Source organism: Manacus candei, unplaced genomic scaffold (assembly GCF_025592945.1).
Source record: "Manacus candei isolate 608988 ecotype Guabito, Panama unplaced genomic scaffold, ASM2559294v1 h1tg000060l, whole genome shotgun sequence".
NCBI lineage: Eukaryota > Metazoa > Chordata > Aves > Passeriformes > Pipridae > Manacus > Manacus candei.
The window spans coordinates 4425808-4444270 of record NW_026138108.1 but is presented as its reverse complement, the minus strand read 5'-3'; the positions used below and the strand labels follow the sequence as shown (position 1 = coordinate 4444270).

General features: G+C 51.0%; 1 protein-coding gene across 1 annotated transcript; it reads left to right on the top strand.

Moving 5' to 3' along the window:
* Window positions 1-16149, top strand: CTSD (cathepsin D). The gene is made up of 9 exons (XM_051804078.1): window positions 1-354; window positions 810-963; window positions 3250-3373; window positions 4993-5111; window positions 8702-8901; window positions 10065-10187; window positions 11368-11512; window positions 12506-12604; window positions 13267-16149. The coding sequence occupies exons 1-9, from the start codon at window positions 293-295 to the stop codon at window positions 13426-13428; spliced, it is 1188 nt and encodes a 395-aa protein (XP_051660038.1). The 5' UTR covers window positions 1-292; the 3' UTR covers window positions 13429-16149.
* The last annotated feature ends 2314 nt before the right edge of the window (window positions 16150-18463 follow it).

The following is an 18463-nucleotide window of genomic DNA, read 5'->3' as shown; positions in this document are numbered from 1 at the left end:
TTTATTCCCGTTTCGCGGGGGCTGAGTCACGGCCCGAGGCGCCGGGGGTCAGCCCGGGGGGGGCCGTGAGGCGGCGCCCCCGGTCCCGCTCCCCGCCCCGCCCCGGCCCGCCCTCACGTGACGCCTCCCGTTGCAATTTTAGACCGTCAGCTGACTCGAGAAATCCCTGGAGAGGGGCCACCGTGCCTACAAAAACAGGGACGGCAGCCCGGGAGCGGCGTCGCGGCCTCTCAGCGTCGGGACCCTCCAGCCTCTGACCGCCGTCACCGCCGCCGCCAGCGCCATTGCCGCCATGGGGCCCCGCGGCCTCCTCTTGCTGCTCGCCCTGGCCGGGTCCTCCGCCGCCCTCATCAGGTGAGGCATGGGCGTTCCTCGGGGGCTGCTGAGCCGCCCGGGTGGAGCGGGGGACATGAGACAGGCGCCCCCGGTGCTGCTGCAGCCTTGGCCTGCGGGCTTTTCTGGCAGCACTCCCACACGGTGCGGGGGAAGGTCTGGGACCCCCCCCCATGGGGGTTTAAGGGCTGAAGCTCTCCCTCCTCATGGAGGGGCCTCGCTCCAGCTTCCGCTACACCTGGTGACCTTTGGCAGTCACCCCCACCCCTCTCTTCTCTCTACTCCTCCTGGCTTTGGGAAAAGCACTCAGCACAGTGTGGGGGTCCAGCCCGGGATGCTGGCAGGAGCCCAAACCTCATCCACCTCGTGCTGGCCTGTCCCCTGTTTTCAGTGGAGCCCTGCTGCCCCCCCTCTACGGGCCCCCCTTCCTTTACACACACCTGTTTAACAGGTGGGTGTTTGCCTTCCCCACACAGGATCCCCCTGACCAAGTTCGCCTCCATGCGGCGGATTTTGAATGAGGTGGGCAGCGAGATCCCAGATGTGAATGCCCTCACCCAGGTCCTCAAGTTCAAGCTGGGCTTTGCCAATAAGGAGCCCACTCCAGAGATTTTGAAGAACTACATGGATGTGAGTAACAACCCCCTGCCAACCACCCCCTCACTGCAGTGGACCCCAGCACAGTGTCGGGCAGCAGCTACTTCTGGGGGTACCCATCCCAAGGGCGTGGTGGGACTTGCCAGCCTCACTGTCCCACCACAGCTGGGAAGGTAAAGGAGGGAGAGATGTTGGTCTTATAGGACAGATTCATGCACCTCCATGGCTTAGTGGGTGGGTGTCAAAAGGTGCTTCCCATCGTTACTAAACCAAAAATACTAATACTAATAATTATAATAATAATGACAACAGCAAACAACTCTCTGCCACCCAAGCAAGAGCATTTCAGTTTGTGACCTATTTCCTTTCCCCTTTGTCAGTAATTAAGGACTGTAAATAGGGGCCTGCTCACTTGCAGTCCTTCCTAGCCCATTTGGGTAATACTTTTGGCAAGACAGGGGCATAAAAATCATGCTCCACTCCTTGAGGTGTTGGGGCATAAAAGAGTGAGCACGGGGTAGAGGAAGAAGGCTCAGACTGGGAGCCAGCTTGTTACAGGACTGGGGATGCAGGACCCTTCCTCTCACTATTCTTCATATTCTGTACTGCCTTGGGAAAAGCCACCCTGCACCTCCAATTTTCTCTCAGCAACTTAGGGAGCAAGGGGACCTTCATGGTGGTGAAAAGAGAAGCGAGATAAAGGGCGTGAAGTTTGCCCTTGCCCAGCTGCCAGACACATGTGGGGTTTACTATTTCTGGGTGCCTCACTGGGTACCTTCACCACTCTTGGCAGAGTAAGATGTGAGCACTGGCTGTCAGAATAAAGCTAGCTCCAGATATCTGGGCATTAATTCAGGATATTTCCCCCTGCTTCCCTTCTCCAGGAGCTCTTGTCACCCAGTCAGCACCGTCCTGTGCTGGGAAGGGCCACCGCTGTTTCAGTTGGTGGTGTTGAAAGCCAGGGCACTAGCGGTTGTGTCACGGTGTTGTCTCTTGCAACCACAACTCAGACTGCTTTAGGGAAGGACTGTTCTCCCTTGTCATAGGGCCACCAGCACAACCTGTGGTGGGAGATAAGGAACCTTTGGGTCCCTCCCGGCCTGGCTGAAAAGGCTCCTGCCGCTGGAGGAACTCTTGGGTCAAAAGGCTCAACCTGCCCTTGACTGCCTCCTATGTTCCATGCTGGCCCTGGGACCCTTTGTGGGTCTGTGTATGTGAGGTACAGGGCCCCTGTACGGGGGGTTGATTTTCAAGCCCCAGCAATAATTACGGAAACACTGAAAAACAAGTGCTGCCTCCCCATTTTGGCTAATTGCAAAGGATTGTTAATTACTTGCAAACTAAGTGCACAGGAGGTAAACAGCTTTGATAATCCTGTTTTCTCCCTGCACCTTAATGAAGTGCATGGGGGGTTTGGAAAGGCTACTGGCTGACTTTCCTTACTAGCAGCCTTCTCTCCAGGACTCTGATCCAGCTGCTCACCAGGCATGACACAGCCCTCTGCCTGTTCGGTAGGACTGGGATAAAATAGGTCCATAAAAATAGGCCCCAAAAAGGGGACCTGCCTGTTATTCCCCGTTCATCCTGTCCTCCGCAGGTAGAGGGATGCCTTGCAAACAGCTCAGCCATTCAGGTTTTTTCCAGTCCCATCAGAGGTGCAGTCAAATACCTGTGCCAAAGGGACATCTCCCAGACTTTCACCCTGCAGGCCTAAATCCACCTCTGGTGGCGCTGTTGATGCCCTTTGCTCCCACCACTCCTCCAGTCTTGCAGGTCCCATGGCTGAGCAATTGTTTATTCCTCCCCACCCTGGGAACTCACCAGCAAGCGCCAAAAGCCCCGGCAGCTGTACCTCACCTGTGGTGGGCAGAGCTGCTGCTCGCTGCAACCCACAGCTCCTTTGTGAACCCACCAGCAAAGCTGCTTCCCAGCCAGTTTCAGCTTTTCAATAATGCAGGTGTTTTGCTTGGCTTCCTTCCATCTTTTTTCTCTTCCTTATAGTGAACTTCATGCTAGCCTGCAGACCTTCCCTCTTCTCTTCTTCCCTGTTTCCGTGTCCCAGATGCCCTCCCCCGCACACACCCATCCCAGTTGTCCCGGATTTATCCTTTTCACACCCACTGTAATGAGTTGTGAACACTGAAGGGGAGCCTCCCTTCCAAAGAACAAAGGCTGGGAGCCCATCAGTGCCAAAAACAAGAGGGGGGGAGTGTCTAGATAAGAAGCTGATCCCCTATTCAACCCTAAGAGATTTTTGGTCTTTAATCCCTGCTTTTAGCCAGCTCCCTCTGCTCATGGCTTCCTTCACCTCCTTTGCAGGCCCAGTATTTCGGCGAAATCGGCATCGGGACCCCCCCTCAGAATTTCACTGTGATCTTTGACACTGGCTCCTCCAACCTCTGGGTGCCATCTGTGCACTGTTCCATAATGGACATCGCCTGCAGTAAGTGTTTACAGGTGCCAAGAACTGCTCAACATCTTCCCTGCAAAATGCAGATCCTTGCTTTGCAAGAGGAGAAACTGAGGCAGCAACGTGAAAGGGCTTGCCAGAGGCTGATGGGCTCTTTAGGGTTAGAACTGGAAACACAATTCCAGCCTCCTGCACTCATCCTTCATTAGTCCCTTCCTGGGTTTTTTTTTCCCCTTCCAAGTCATCCACACACAGGCCAAATCTTCTCCAACAGCTTTGGCACTGCAGCAGAGGAGCAGCATCGTAGGTTGTGATGTTTCTCCCCAGATTATAGACCAATGCTGCTGTTACCCATTGCGCAAGGCTGACTTTTTTTAAGTCAGCCTCTTGCCAGATCTGATACAAACTGTCCTAGTTTCTGGTTTATTGCTGCACAGAGCATGTGCATGCATGTTTATGGAGTTATAATTAACAAGAGCCAGGTAGGCACAATGAGATGAGAACATCTTAGGGACTACAAGTTTTTTTTGCTCTGTGGCATTCCTATGCAATAAACCTCCGCAGCCGAAGGTGTCAAACCTGGCTATGGCAAAATGTCATTTAAAAGCCACCAGCTGTGCTGCTTAAGCAGAGTGGAGAAACCTGTGGAGTCAACAGATGCAACCATGAAAGGCATTCCACAGTGCTCATTGGGAGTAGGGTGGAAATTTTGACTTCTTCTATGGCCCTGTAGTGCCCAGAGAGGAGACAGATATCCTTTTTGCATGTGTGAAATGAGATTTAGGATACAGGTAGGGAGGTCCAGACCTGGTCTGTCTTGGGGGTTCCTGATGTGTAGCAGGGAGAAGGTTTCTCAAGGCAGTGGCTTGTGAGGTGCTCGGACCAAAGGGCTCATTTTATGAGTATACAAGGATTTTAACCTCCTGCCAGACTGGGAACCAAACTGGGACCCAGACAGCCTAGCCAGGGAAAGCCCCGTCTAGAATGTTGGTTTCTGTACGGCTCAGCTGGTCCTCAGCCAGCATCTGCTCTGCTCAGCAAGCAGTCATGGAGCTGCACTGGCCAACTCGTGACTTGGGAGGAGTCTGTGGAGGAGGAATCTGCCTGGCCGTAAAACCACAGACATCTTACAGCTCCCAATCCATCCAAGAGGAAAAGTAGCTTAGACTAGGGGAAAACCCTTCTCCTCTGCAAATAAAAGAATATTTTGAGCCCTCTCTCTACAAAAAAAAAAAAAAATTTCAAGTAGTCTTAGTAAAACAAACAGGTAAGTCCATGAGGAGAAAATGCTCATGCCCAGAGCAGGCTGCATTTGAAGCCACCCTAGTTCTCCAGGACATGGAGGGGTACATGTTTTGCTCTGCTAACGCACCCTGTCACACCAGCCAGATAACTGCTAGGCTTTTAATAACCAGTGGCCAAATCCGATTTAACAGCCTGAATTGGATCTGCCCACCTAATTCCCCAGACATTGGAAATGCTTTGTTAAGCAGTCTGGGCTTGGTAAATGCTGGGTTCAGGCCCACCTTCACATCACTGAGTGTCCATTTGTCCGGATAAGCTGGGTGGTGTAGGGTTAGGTATCGGGGAACTGTAGGTATCAAGGAGAACTAATGCTGTGTGTCCCCCTGTGTCCCCCTTCCTGACTGCAGTGCTGCACCACAAGTACGACTCCTCTAAATCCAGCACTTACGTGAAGAATGGCACCTCATTTTCCATCCACTATGGGACAGGGAGCCTTACTGGGTTCCTCAGCGAGGACGTAGTCACGGTGAGTTACAGCCACCCTTGCCCCGAGCTGCCCCAGACTCCGTTTGGTAGAGTACTTGAAGGTGTTTGACTTCAACAGGTCTCCCTCCTTGAGTGTCCTGCTCATATAGAGCATGCTTCAGTGCTGTGTTTCCAAGTGCTTTGAAATGATATGGTGATTATGACTGTGGAGGTGACAATGACCATGGCAGGCAGACAAGGGGGAAGGTATTAATCTGCAAGTCAGCAGGCTGGGAGCAGGGACTGCATGCATGGTGCCCTGCAAACATGGTTTCTGACCATCTCTTCAACCCTCTTCCTCATGACTGTAGAAACTTCTCAGCCCAAGCACGTGCCAGCACCACTGCACAGGCTGCTGGTGGTGCCCAGCTTGTTCCTGGACAGTATCCACACATTAGTGGATGTCCACATGGGCAGCTTCCCAAACACAGGCCAGAAGTTGTCTCTTGACTGCCCCATCCTGGTCTCGTGTCAAGAACCGGTGCTCATGTTTGCAAAGGCTGGGTAACACCCTGGGGGGAGGTTCCCCAGCTTGAATTAGCTGGGGTTTTGGTGGTTGCTTCTCAGAGTTTCCTTTTCAGTGAGCAAAGGCTGAGCTTTCTGTCTTGTGAAGGGCAGGTGCCTTTCATAGCTTTCTCCCTCCCAGGTCCAGATGCTTGTAAGAGTTTGCCAGCTGCTGAACCTCAATGGTGCATGTACTCTCAGATTACTCACTCTCCTGGCAGGGTTAAGAGCATATGTTTGCTTTGCAGGGGGGGAAAGACAAAGCAGAAGTTTTGAATTAAGTACATAAATCTAGGGATTTGGACATTTCTGTGTAGGTTCAGCTGAAAAGTATTGGCTTACCAATTTCATAAGAATCAAAAGAAAAATATCCAAGAGAAGCCTAAGGCATGTGACTCAGACAAGGTGCATTCTTTAGCTCATCCTTATTGCATGAAAATCTCAGTCTAGCCTGGAAGCACCAGCCTTTGGCTCTACAATGCATCCAAAGAGGCAACAAAGTTTGCAAACAGCAAACTATACTGTCCTTAGAAAGTGTGGGCTGATTTAGGCGCTTTCCAGCTTTAATGCAGGGGCTGAAGTGAATCAGAAGGAAAATTGCAGCATTTTATCTTTTTTTGGTTAGTAATTGTCACCCTAATGCCTGCTTGCTAATTAGCTCTCCACTTCCTGGCAGCTCAGAGTGAGGATTTTGTGCCTGAGTTTGTTTGGGAAGTGGGGATGGCTCTTGGCAAACAGCACAGCTTGTAGCACTTGGTTTCTGTCTGCGCAGAAACAAGAGAAACCTGCCGTGTGTAGCTGAGCAGTGTCAGGCTTGTAGTACGCAGGAGCAAGGGCAGCTCAGAGGGTTGGGGAACTTCAGCTTGGACACTAAGATGTGTCCTCTGATTCACAGCATGCCATAGGCAAACTCCCAGTCAGGTGCAGTCTGGCAATATAGGCATTGGAAATAGTGTTCAGTGTGACCTACTTGGCTCCAGATATCTCACCAAAAGGTGTTGATTGTCAGGTAGTCCAGAGTCCCTCAGTCCTGAATTTCTTTTTGAGAGGGTGATGAGCTCGCATGAAACGTCCTCTCTCCTTCTGTGGAGGAGCAATGCGCTGTAGCACCACACTGTCCAGAGCTGCTTGCTCTCCCAAGAGCAGCAGGTTCAGGCAGCCACCCTCTGCTGCTCAGGCATCTCATCCCTTTATTGCAGCCTGACCTTGGGATGTCCTTCAAGGACAGCAGAGGGAATTTGCTGGCCATGGGGCGTGAGGTCTCTCCCATGACTGCAGTGCAGATACACCACACAGGAGATGCCCTTCCTTGCCTCTCCCCTGTGCCTCTGCACCCTGAGCCCTGGTGCCAAGCTGTGCCACAGAGGCCCTCATCTCATAAGTCTGCCTTTGCCATCCAGCACTTGCCCACTACCTGAGGCCCCTAACAAGGAGGTCAGATGAGCTGTGGGGTGCCAACACCTGTCTGCAAAGTCCTGGAGGGCAGCCACTACACAGCCATCCACTGATCGTGATTTCCGATTGCTCTGTGTCTGGGCAAGAGCCAGGAGAGCGACAGAGACCAAGATCTGTCACCTGGCAGCAGTGCTCTGCTATAGATGGTCTTGGATTTCTGTCCTGCTGAGGACCAAGCGCAGGCAGGTCTGCTGAGACCCTGTGACTGGGCAGATACCTGCCTCTCCCTTGGGATGTGCAAACAGGGCAATACCCAAACAAATCTGGTGCTCAGTGTTATCAATCCATTGCATTTTACTTTCTTTTAAGTGGAAGCTTTATTGAACTTTCTGAGCTGCTGCAGGACCAGCCCTGCCGAGTGGTGGCTTTTGTAAACCTGCAGCAAACAACTGGAGCATTTGCCACGTGCCAGCCAGCGGATGCATTGCTGTACTCTTTCACCCCACATCCTGCCCTGTGGCTTTCAGCTTTTGTAAGGCTCGATCACCCTTTCCTAGTGCAATCCTCCAATACCATTAAAGGCAGCGCTGCCATCCCAGCCTTGCAGTGTCTAGCCCTGAGGGTATATTAGTAATTTACAGGGATCGTTATCTGCCATCAGGTAGGAGAGGCCAGCTTGTCAGTCCAGCCTGGTTCACTACAGGGCTGCCGGCTGCAGGCTGAGAGGCTGAAATTGTCCTAGCATGGATGCTAAAATTGCCTGTGGTCAGCCAGAAACTCACAAACCTCCTGAACTGCTCGAGCCAGGAGCCAGCAGATGCATTCTGCTCCTCATCAGCAGAGCTGTCCTGCTTTCTGCAATCTTCTTTCCGGGGATCTGCCCTTGCAAGTCGTTTCAGCTTTCCAGTAGGGAATGCCAGTCCTTCTCATGGCTGGCAAAAGCGGTGACCTTTGAATTCTCAGTACTCCACTTGCTATTTTTGTGCTTTGGGCTCAACCTCGCTTTCTTGGCTGGTCTTCTTCCTGCCACGGGAGGTCTCTGCAGGGTGGTGGCTCTTACAAGAGATGCAGCAATATCCTGGGGATATTTCTTATGTAGAGGAGATCATAGGGGTTATGGGCAGAGGTGAGAGGGATTTGTGCTCCCAACCGCTGATGGGTGCAGCACACCAGGAGGCAGGATACAGAGATGACTTAGAAGATGTCCAGGGTGGGGAAGAGGATTAAAGATGCAGCACAAGAGCTTTTCAGACTGGGAGGAAATGATGAAGTAGGTGATAGGGGAAGGGATGTAGGGGGGGCAAAGCGATATGGATCCCTCTGTGCAAAGAGGAGGAGCTGCAGAATGGCATGGCCAGTGCTGGGACCCAGGAAAAGGCTAAAAGGGCTGAGTGAGGTGGGCGAAGAGCAAAGGAAGGCTCCTGCCCTTAAAGGTGTGCTGAGCCTTGCAGGGACTCAGGAGGTTCTACTGTGCAGCCAGAGTTGCCTGTCTCTTCCCCTGACAAGGGTGGTACTGGGGTATCTGTTTTTGGCAGCTGCCTACAAGTGCAACAGTGAAATCAAGCAGGAGTGTGGCAGCACACTGAGGGACACACTACAGCCTGTGTTCAGTGAGATACCATTACCACCCTGGTCCCCTGTGTCAGTTTTCTTTACAGTCTGCTTTTCCCTTCCTTCCCCATCTCCCCACAGCTCGGTAACTTGAAAATCAAGCATCAGACCTTTGGGGAGGCCGTGAAGCAGCCAGGCATGACATTCATCGCTGCCAAGTTTGACGGCATCCTGGGCATGGCATTCCCAAGGATCTCTGTGGACCAGGTCGTCCCTTTCTTTGATAACATCATGAAACAGAAGCTGATCGAGAAAAATGTGTTCTCTTTCTACCTGAACAGGTAGTGTTGGATTTGGTGGATTTGGCAGTACTCCTCTTGCCCTCTCATTGTGAGGGCAAGCCAAGAGGGCTCTTCTCTGTCTCCCAATAGTACCTTTTGTCATCTGCTATTTTACACTCTGGGCAGCACTTCCTAGTTGGGTAAGCTTCAGCAAGTTCTGCTTGCAGGAGCAGTCAGGCCAAAATCTCTTCTGTTTACTGCTTTGGAGTAACAAGAAGGGAAGTAGAAATGCAGCTATTTTACTGATAAAAATCTGGGTAGATCTGCAACCAGTTTTTTTTAACAGATGAAGAGAAAAGATGATTCCAGAGGGAAGAGAAAAAAAAATAAACAGGACTGCGATCATGAAATTGCACGCTGCTTGTGCAGTCCCCTTTAGAGGGGTAAACACTGCCCCAGTCTGCTGCTAAAATCCCTAAGCCACATGGCCACCCCCCAGGCAAGTGTGCCCCCCACCAGTCTTCACTAATGATGGGGCTAATGTTCTCTCTCAGCCCCTGGGAAATAATCTGCAGCTTTTAGCACCTTCCCACCCACTGCTGCTCCCCCCAGGACACCCCATCACCCTCCTGTCACTGCAGCAGGGACTCTGAACTACTTCAGCTCAAAAAGTAGCACGTCAGGAGTGGGGAGGGCAGAGAGAGCTGCTGCTGGCTGTTCAAGCACCAGCCCTCCCCCATCACCATATTTCTTCCCATCTGCTTGGCAGTGAGCTTCTATCTGATGGTAACCTTGAGAATTCACTCCAAGGCTGCTGGTTGGCACAGCGTCAAGTGCAGATAACCTAACCCTGCATCAGCCTTGTCCAGCCCTGCACAGGCACTTTTTACAAGCAGATATTTGGGGGATCCTTGTGTCAGTGCTCAATTTCCCTTTGCCATCCGCCTTCTCTGCCACGAGTTTCATCAGGTGTCTGTGAGAAAGCACTAGGGGAAAAGCTTCAGGATGCTTTAGACCAAAATATTCCCGTTTCCCCAGCCCAGTCTATCTCACAGTATCTGTCCTTCTGTTGACATAACACAGCTCAATGTAAGTTGTCCATCTCCAGTGCTGCTAAGGCTGTGCTTCACTCCCAAGCATCCCAGCATGTATTTTGGAGTCACATTAAGGGGGCTTTTCTCACCCTACCTCTGATGTTCACAGGTTTGGGTGTTGTTTTTCAGAGACCCCAGTGCTCAGCCCGGTGGTGAGCTGCTCCTGGGAGGGACCGATCCCAAGTATTACACCGGCGAGTTCAACTGGATGAATGTCACGCGCAAGGCTTACTGGCAGATCCACATGGACTCGTAAGTTCCCCTCTCCACCAGACTACATTCGTGTGGTCACGTGTGCAGACAGCACATGCCTGGGGCGGGGCTGAGATCCCCCCAGAAGGAATCATCTCTATCCCTGCAACACATCCACACCAAAAAAAGCAGATTAAAATCCCAACCTGGGTTGTTTGTCGCTGGGAGGAGAGGCAGAAGCCATAAGGAGGTGTTCTTCAAAATCTGTTCCTTTTTTTTTATGGCTTGACCCTTAAAAACACCTACTGCGTCCCTGCAAAGTGGGGGAAAAACACCAGTGTGTCCTCCTTGCAGGCAGGGCGAACCTCATGTGTTAAACCCCAGTTTTGCTCAGCTTTTAGCAAGGCCTGAGCTGCCTGGCTCACTTGCAGACAGCTCCAGAGGAGCAGGATGAGGCCGCAGGAAGCCAGCCCTTGACTGAAGGGCACGGCGCAGCAATCAGCGCGCATTGTTGGAGGCAGAGGGGAGGAGAGCAGGCTGAGCTGCCGTCCGCCAGCCTCGCGGTCTATTCTGAGCTTTCCCACGTGATGGGAACTTAAAAGTGGCCTGTGATCAGAGTGTGTCCTTTTTGCTGGGAATCGCATCCCTCCCCAGCGCAGGGTTTTAGTTCTCGTTTTCCCCCAGCCCTGCTGCGTTGGCAGAGTGTGGCAGACCCTTGGCTGGAAGGCTTTGTTTGTCTGCACTGCTGTGAAATGTGATGCGGGTGAGGAAGCCAAGCAGCTCCTGTCATGCCTCTTCTTTGTACAGGAACCCTTCCCTTGCCCACGGTTGTTACACCACCCCTTTAACCCTTTGGTTTTTGTGGTAGCACAAGCCATACAAGTCCATAATGCATTGCCCTTAGCCCGCTCCCTTGTCCATCAGCTGCGGTGCTTGTTCTGGAGTGTGGGTAGCAGGCACGGTGCGCAGGAAGTGGTCCAGACTCTCTGCAGAAATGCAGCAACACCTCAAGGCACCTGCTCAATCATGAGGGAATGACAGGGAGCCAGGGGGTCTGTGCACTGAGTTGGTGCTGCATCAGTATTTCTGGGCATCTGTCCTTCCTGGGTGTCTGTCACAGGTCTCCCTTGTGTGCCTGTGTACTTCCTGGGCTCAGCCATCAACTCTTTGCCTGCTGCTTCCTGCAGCCTTCAGTGGAAGGCCTCTAAGGATTGTCTTCTGCCTGGGCATCTCTCCCCAGGTTGCAGGTTGGCAACGGGACAACTGTGTGCGATGGAGGCTGCGAGGCCATTGTGGACACGGGAACCTCACTCATCACTGGCCCTAAAACAGAAGTGAAGCAGATACAGAAAGCCATCGGTGCAAAACCACTCATCAAAGGCGAGGTGAGGCCAGACTGACAATGTAGGTATCTATGGCCACCATAGCATCTGCTCTTACACCCTACTTTGAACCCAGATGCTTGTTGAGATGCAAGTCTTCTGCTCCCTTTGATCTCCATTCCCAGCCTGTGCTCCTGGAAAAGTCTCTGGCACAGCAGGGACTCCTTCATCTTTTGACCCTGGGTACCATTCACCACCCTGCTCATGCTCATGGTAGAAGGCCTGGGTCCCATGAACTTTTGGAGACTTTGGGTCACCTCTGCCACCCATCTCTGGGAGGTGGAAGAGAAGGGGTCTGAGTTGCGGCCAAGGCCAAGGATTCACATTAATGTGAGTCCAGAGACGCTTTAATACAAGTATATTTACTGCAAATGACAACCCTTTGCTGCAGAGTTTTTAACCATCAGAGCTAATCTCACAAGGTTACCTCTCCTCCCTGAAATTGTGGAAGAACATGGATTATAAAGGCCCTCTAGAAAAAATGCCCTGCTCTGAAACCCCTCACAAATCACAGAGCCATGAGCACTTGGAAGGCATTTCTGCAGTGTCAGAGACCCCATGCTGCAGCAACAGCTGGCTTAGGCCTGCCATCATCCCCAGGACTTGCCAGTGTTAATGGAACTGGCTTTATCTGTTCATTACATCTTGAGTCCCTATGTATGTCTGTAGGCTGTATTGAGCCACAGCTGCCTCTCCTGTGGTAAAGACCCCCAGCTGTGCCACATCGGCTGTTGCACCCTGGGGCTCAGCAGAGCCAAAAGCTGAATCCAACATTCTTTGGCTCCATCTCTATCCATAATGTCCTCTGGCCCCTCAACTTGCAGCCCTAGGCAAGGAGCAGCCTACTTAACCCAGCTCAAGCTTCTCCTGTACCCCGAGATGAGCTGGGTTTGGGGAAAGCCACAGCAAAGATATGACTGTGCCCAAGAAAGACTGTGCCCTTTCCTGAGAGAGCGTGGGAGCTCCCATCTAAAGCCTTTATTGTTGCCATTTCAGTACCTGGTCCCCTGTGATAAAGTGCCAACACTGCCTATCATCACAATAACACTAGGAGGGAAGCCCTACGATCTCACAGGAGAGCAGTATATCCTCCAGGTATGTCCAGGCAGCTTTTGCCAGACTTATGCTTCTCCCCCAAGGCCTGACTTTTGCCTCTGCTGCTCAAACCTCAGCCATGAAATCCAAAACACAAGAGCAACCAAAGCAGTTCTGGTCCTTGGGAAAAAGTCTGAAAGATTGGTGTGTTGGGGTGGTGGCACAGATGATGGACGCAGGCAACCTCACCAAAGTCTCTCAGGGATGAGACCCCATGCATAATTCTCATGAGGGATGGTAGGATGGGAGAGGAAGGGGTGGCAGGCTGTTGCATCACCTTATACAAACATTTAGCTCTTTCCTGCTGGATTGTGGTGCCATGAGGCCAGTCTTGTCATAGCAGAAGCCCTGTTGTTTAAGCCATCAGAATCAACTTGCAAGGACCATCTTGCGGACACTTTCACCAATGTCTCTAATTCAGAGCTGTGTGGGCTGGGAGGTTTATGGTCACGTGCAGCTTTACTCGATGCTTTAGTGCTTAAGGGAGGGAGAGCTGGGTTTGGAGCCATAGGAGCCGCAGGCTGCGAGTTACTTTTGCAATCTTGGATCTCAGGCTGGGAGAGGCTGAAGCAAAGCCATCCTTGCAGGTGTTCTTGCCAAGCCTGCAAGGTTGAGGGAAGGGAACAGCCTGCTCAGATTGAAGCTCTTGCTCTTCTATCTAGGTTTCTTCAGGAGGACAGACCGTGTGCATGAGTGGCTTTTCAGGCCTGGACATCCCACCCCCTGGGGGCCCACTCTGGATCCTGGGAGATGTCTTCATTGGTCCCTACTACACTGTCTTTGACCGTGATAACAACTCTGTTGGCTTTGCCAAAAGTGCCTAAACACATGACCCCCACTGCCTCTACCACACACACACTTACACACACACACACACACACACACACACGGGAGCTGTAGAGAAAGGTTACCAGTATTAGAAACCCAGTGAGTGGAATGGGAAAAAAAAAAAAAGAAATGGAACTAGATTTAAAATTACATGGAAAATAGTCATTAGTGCCCTGCTAGCTACTTTTTCCACTCCATTGAGTAAGTGGTGCTGAGAGGTCTCTAGCTGACAACTCCAACTGGAGTAGTCCCTTGCTTTACTGCTCAGTCTTCCAGTAGTTCTTTTTCAGAATGATTCTCAGAGCTGAGTGAGGCCCTCTCACCTCTCCCAGCACTGGTGTCTTTCCTTGGGGAGGGGCAGCTGGCTGGAGCCAGCCCCTGGTACCTCTGTTCCTGCAGAGAGGCTGTGCTGCTGCTCTTGGGTTTGAGCTTCTGTGCTGGGGGAGAGGGATAGGGAAAGCTGTACAGCACATTATTTCTTGTTTTTTCACTCATGAAGTGGGGGAGTGGACGATGGGGGAGAATCTGTCTTTATGACCCCTCCCCAACAGGTTGAGGCAGTGACCAGTAGGTCATTTCTCAAGGGTTTGTGCTGGCTTGGTCCTAGGAGAGCATGTCCTGGGCTGGAGCAATGGGGGAATCATGGTAGCGTGCCCAAGAGATGAGTTTCAGAGCTCAAGAGCTCTTGTGGTGTGTTTTGTTTATGGATGGCACTAGTGAGAGAGCTGGCAGGCATGGTGTCCATGTGCCTGACCTAACGGGGCAAGGATTTGTAGGGGATCTCTAGCCAGTGGGACTTCCTGGGCAGTGTGATTATTAAGGGGGTCAAGATAGGTTTTAATAGCGGTTATTTGAATTCAGGGCCATGAATTCAGCCTTCTGCTGAGCAAAGTTATGTGACACAAGTTCTCTGAAGTTTGGTGAACTTCTCCCAGGTTCCCCAAAAAGCAATTCTTCCTAGCGTCATCCACAACCAGTGAGTTGAGAATAATGTTTCCTAAAGCAACTAAGTGACCTACAAGCTGAAATCATACTGATAAAATCTGTACCTGTTTGTCAGTCACGTAAGAACTTTTGGAAACATGATTCACAGCATTTTCAAACTGCACAAAACCCAAGAGACAGTTGGCAGAGCCAGCAAGGCTCCTGGGCAGGAGCGTGCTCTGGCAGCTGCTGGACTTGGATTTGCTTTTAACACCCTCTGTACCTGCTTTCTGCTTTACTAGTGCTGGTGAGTTCTGTTCATGTCCACCCTGTGTTGCAGATGGAGCGAGGCACAATCCTGCTTTGGAGAGGTTGTAGCTGATTTAGCTGTGCTCACAGATCCTCCCAGAGAGCTGAGACCTGCACTTATGGAGCCACTTGCTTCACTGGGCTGGCGTCAGTAGGCAAACACTGGTGAAGCTGGGAGGATGATAAAGTGAGTTCTAAGCAGTACCGGGAAGCAGAAAAGAGCCTGCCAAGAATCCCAGCCCCTGTGCTAGGAGTAAAAGGCTCTCTTCATTTTCCCAGTGTGCTGGATCAGGTCCTAAAGTTAGGGAGTGGCAGCAGGTGAGGGGCAAAGCTGAGTGTGGCAACAGGACCAGATCAGCAACAGCCATGACCCCAGACAAGGCTAAACAGACAGCAAAATCCTGACTACCCAAAATTCACTGATAATCCTGCCAGCAGTACTGGTGGGGCCAAGGAATTTTCCAAGAAAGGTCTTTGGGCAGTGAGTGAATAGATGGTTTTGCTTGGTGAAGTGCATATACATCATGCCCAGTACTGAATTCACCATGAGCATCAGAGGCACAGGTGGGGAAGAAGTCCTGAGGTGAGTGGTGGGAGCACAGAGCCTGCAGGTCCCCTGTCCCTGTGTGCTGCAGCTGATAAGTCTGGCATTATAACTGTGCCTTGCCTTGGAGGCATTTGACGTGGAGACTGGGACAGACATGGGCACACTAGGGACATTGTCTCCTGTATCCCCAGATGTGACAAATGCTGCTCCCAAAGTTTTTTTTTCTGCCTGGTCATAATCTTCATCTGGAACCCTGTGTCTGAACACCAAAGAACATCTGTTGCAGACTGGCCAGAGAACAGTAGCATGTTACCAAAAGAAAAAAAAAAAATCTTCAATAGGTACTCCAAACTCAGCAGATACTCAGCATCTCTCCAGAGATTCTCAGTTTCTCACCAGTTAACTGCCCAAAGCTTCTCCAAGTCCTGCTACATCGTTTCCCAGCCGCAGGATTTCTTCAGTGTGGCAAGATGGCCTCTCAGGTACCCGCTGATCAGACCTGATGTGAGGGGGAGGCTTGACGTGGACCTGGCAGTGGGCTTTGAATGTCTGCAGCATCAGATTTAAGCAGGACATGCAGCACAGCCCCAGACCCAGCCATTGGGCCGTGGCTGTGCTGGGTGTGTGGTGCCTTAGGCCGTCTGTATTGTACCTCTGTGGTGACTCCAGGCCGGGCTGGTGGCGGTCGGCAGGCGGGCAGGAGGCTGCTGCCTGGGGAAAGAGCGTGGTCCAGAGCTATGCCCTGAGTGACAGGATAGGCTGGAGGACCAGTTCACTGCAGTGTTTCCTGAGTGGGTCTCCTCCCCTTGTTCTTTTATTTGCATTTTTAAACCAAACTCTGTAATCGTGTGACTGGGGTTTTTTAATTAATTTGCTGTCAGAATTATTGTCTCTTCATAGAAAATTGAAAATAAAATAACAGTATTTTCCCCCTTAACTCTGAGAATGGTCTTTCATTAAGCAGTTTGAGATGCCAGTCTCTTTGTCAGTGTCCAGAGACTGTGTCTCCCCAGCCTGTTGTCCCTGGACATCTGGTCTCCCACTTGAGTGGACTCATGCATGTTTCAGAAGGGCTCCTTCCCTTCTCTCTGATAAGGGAACATGCTGGGAGCCTGTTGGATTTGTCTTGTTCAGTGGATTAAAACAACCCAGCCTTTGCAGGGTGACATAACAGTGTCACCTGCCTGACCCAGCGCCACCAGGGCAGCAGGCACTTCTAGCATCCTTGCTAGCCTATGGCCTTCTGGGGCCTCACCTCCCTAGCTGAGCATTGCCAAGGGTAGTCCACCAACAGGGAACTCAGGCTGTCCCCTGGTCTTCTGGGCCAGTTAGAACAAGCTCCTGCTTGACTTAGGATGTAGAGTGGTCCTGTAGCAGCCAAAGTAGAACTTCAGTTTCTAAGTCTGGCCTAAAAAGGTGTAAAATCTGGGGAAGTCCCAGAACCCAGTGACGAAGAACATGGTATGGGGTTTTTTTCCCAATGCAGGAAAAATCCACCCTTCTTGCCTGGCTGTGTAATTTTTAGTCCTAGCACTGCTGTATGGGAGCTGGAGACTCTGATGCAGAATAAAGGCCCCATGTGCCAGGTGGAAGATAAGAGCTAATCCCTACTTTGAAAAAAGCATCATCTACATAAGCAAGATGATGCAGCCAAGTCCCATCCCATCTTCTGAGCACAGATCTAAGCAACAGAGAGCTTAGCTGATTTCCCCACGAGCACATCCCGAGCCTCTGTTCCCCTAGGATGCCTAAATACCCAAATCATCTGTTCTCCTGCGTTAAAGAGATGGATTTAACCCAAAAGGGCTAGCTAGGTCCTGAAAACCAATCATGCAACCCACCGTTCCTCAATAGCCCAAGGGGAGAACAAGTCATCCGCTGCCAAATATTTATTGACAGGAATACAAGGGCGCTGTTTCTGGGCGCTGGGGGGATTGTGTCTAAGCCTTCAGTCATATTGTGGGTACTGAGCATTACATCTCACTGGGAACAATCACAGGCTTGATCTTGGCCAAGAGCTGGAGAAGCCAAGAGCCAGAATTGCCCACCCATGTTTTTTCAGCAGGGAGCAGAGCACACCCCACCCCAGGAGCAGCCTGCATGCAGCCCCACAGTATCTTGACCAGCAAATCCTCAGGTTTACACCAGCCCCGCCCCCGTTTACTGCACCATCTCTGCAGAACTTGGTGCACATGGCAATTTGATAACTCACTCTTTATTAAATGTCTCCACTGATGCAAAGAAGATAAAATTTTTCATTACAAATACCCTTGAGTAGCAGGATGCTTGGCCTGACCCTCAGGGCTGTCTTCATGAGCCTGATCCTTCTCCAAGCAACTCTGCTCAGGGCTTTACCAAAAGCCCACTAACACGAGAACCTTGTTTATGGAGTTGACTTGTTCATCTGGTTGGCTCAGCAATTTGTTCATTTGGGAAACTATTTTTATTCATCATGAATGACTAAACACGTTGTTTTGGGGGCTGGTGGCTTTTCCTTTTTCCGCTCTTTCTTGGATTTATTTATTTTTAGGTTTCTTTGGGAGGGAAGAGAAGCAGAGTGCAGACTGAAAGCTCAGAGAACGGGAGACAGAGATCAAGGGAGAGTGAGAAGATGAGATTTACCCCTCTGAGTCTCAGGCCACCTTACTGCTTATGGAACTTATCAACCTATTGAGGAATTTTATAGGGGTAATTCAGGAGGCTGTGGAAAAGAAACAACCAGGGTCAGGTTCTGCTAATGGTTTTCTGAAGCACTTGAGTAGGATTTGAGATGCAAGACTTTCTCACGGGTCTTACAGTGCTTGGTTATGCTACAGCCGACATGTCTGTAACACGATTACAGGAGAATTGCTTTGGGGCAGGAAACATCTTTCCGTTCTGTTTGTCCTATGCTTAGCACCAGGGAATGCCAGCCTTGATGCCATAGTAATGCAGGCAATTATTCATACTCACCTTTTATTTGAAAGAAAAGTAGTCCTAGACCATATGGTTGAGGACTTGCATGCATGACCTTTAAAGACCCCAGAAAATTGAAGGAGGGTTAATATAATACAGAATGTTGTGGGGGTTTATTCCTTGTGTCATTATTTTTTATTCCAGTTTCCTTATTTTGAAGGGTCACATGAATGGTTTTTGAACTGGTGATGCTGCCTATATGCTGTTTTGATTCACATAATAAACCTCTCACCGCTTGCAGTTGACATGGAGAAAGATGATGAATCACCCACCCAAAGACCAAAAAGTGCTCTGCA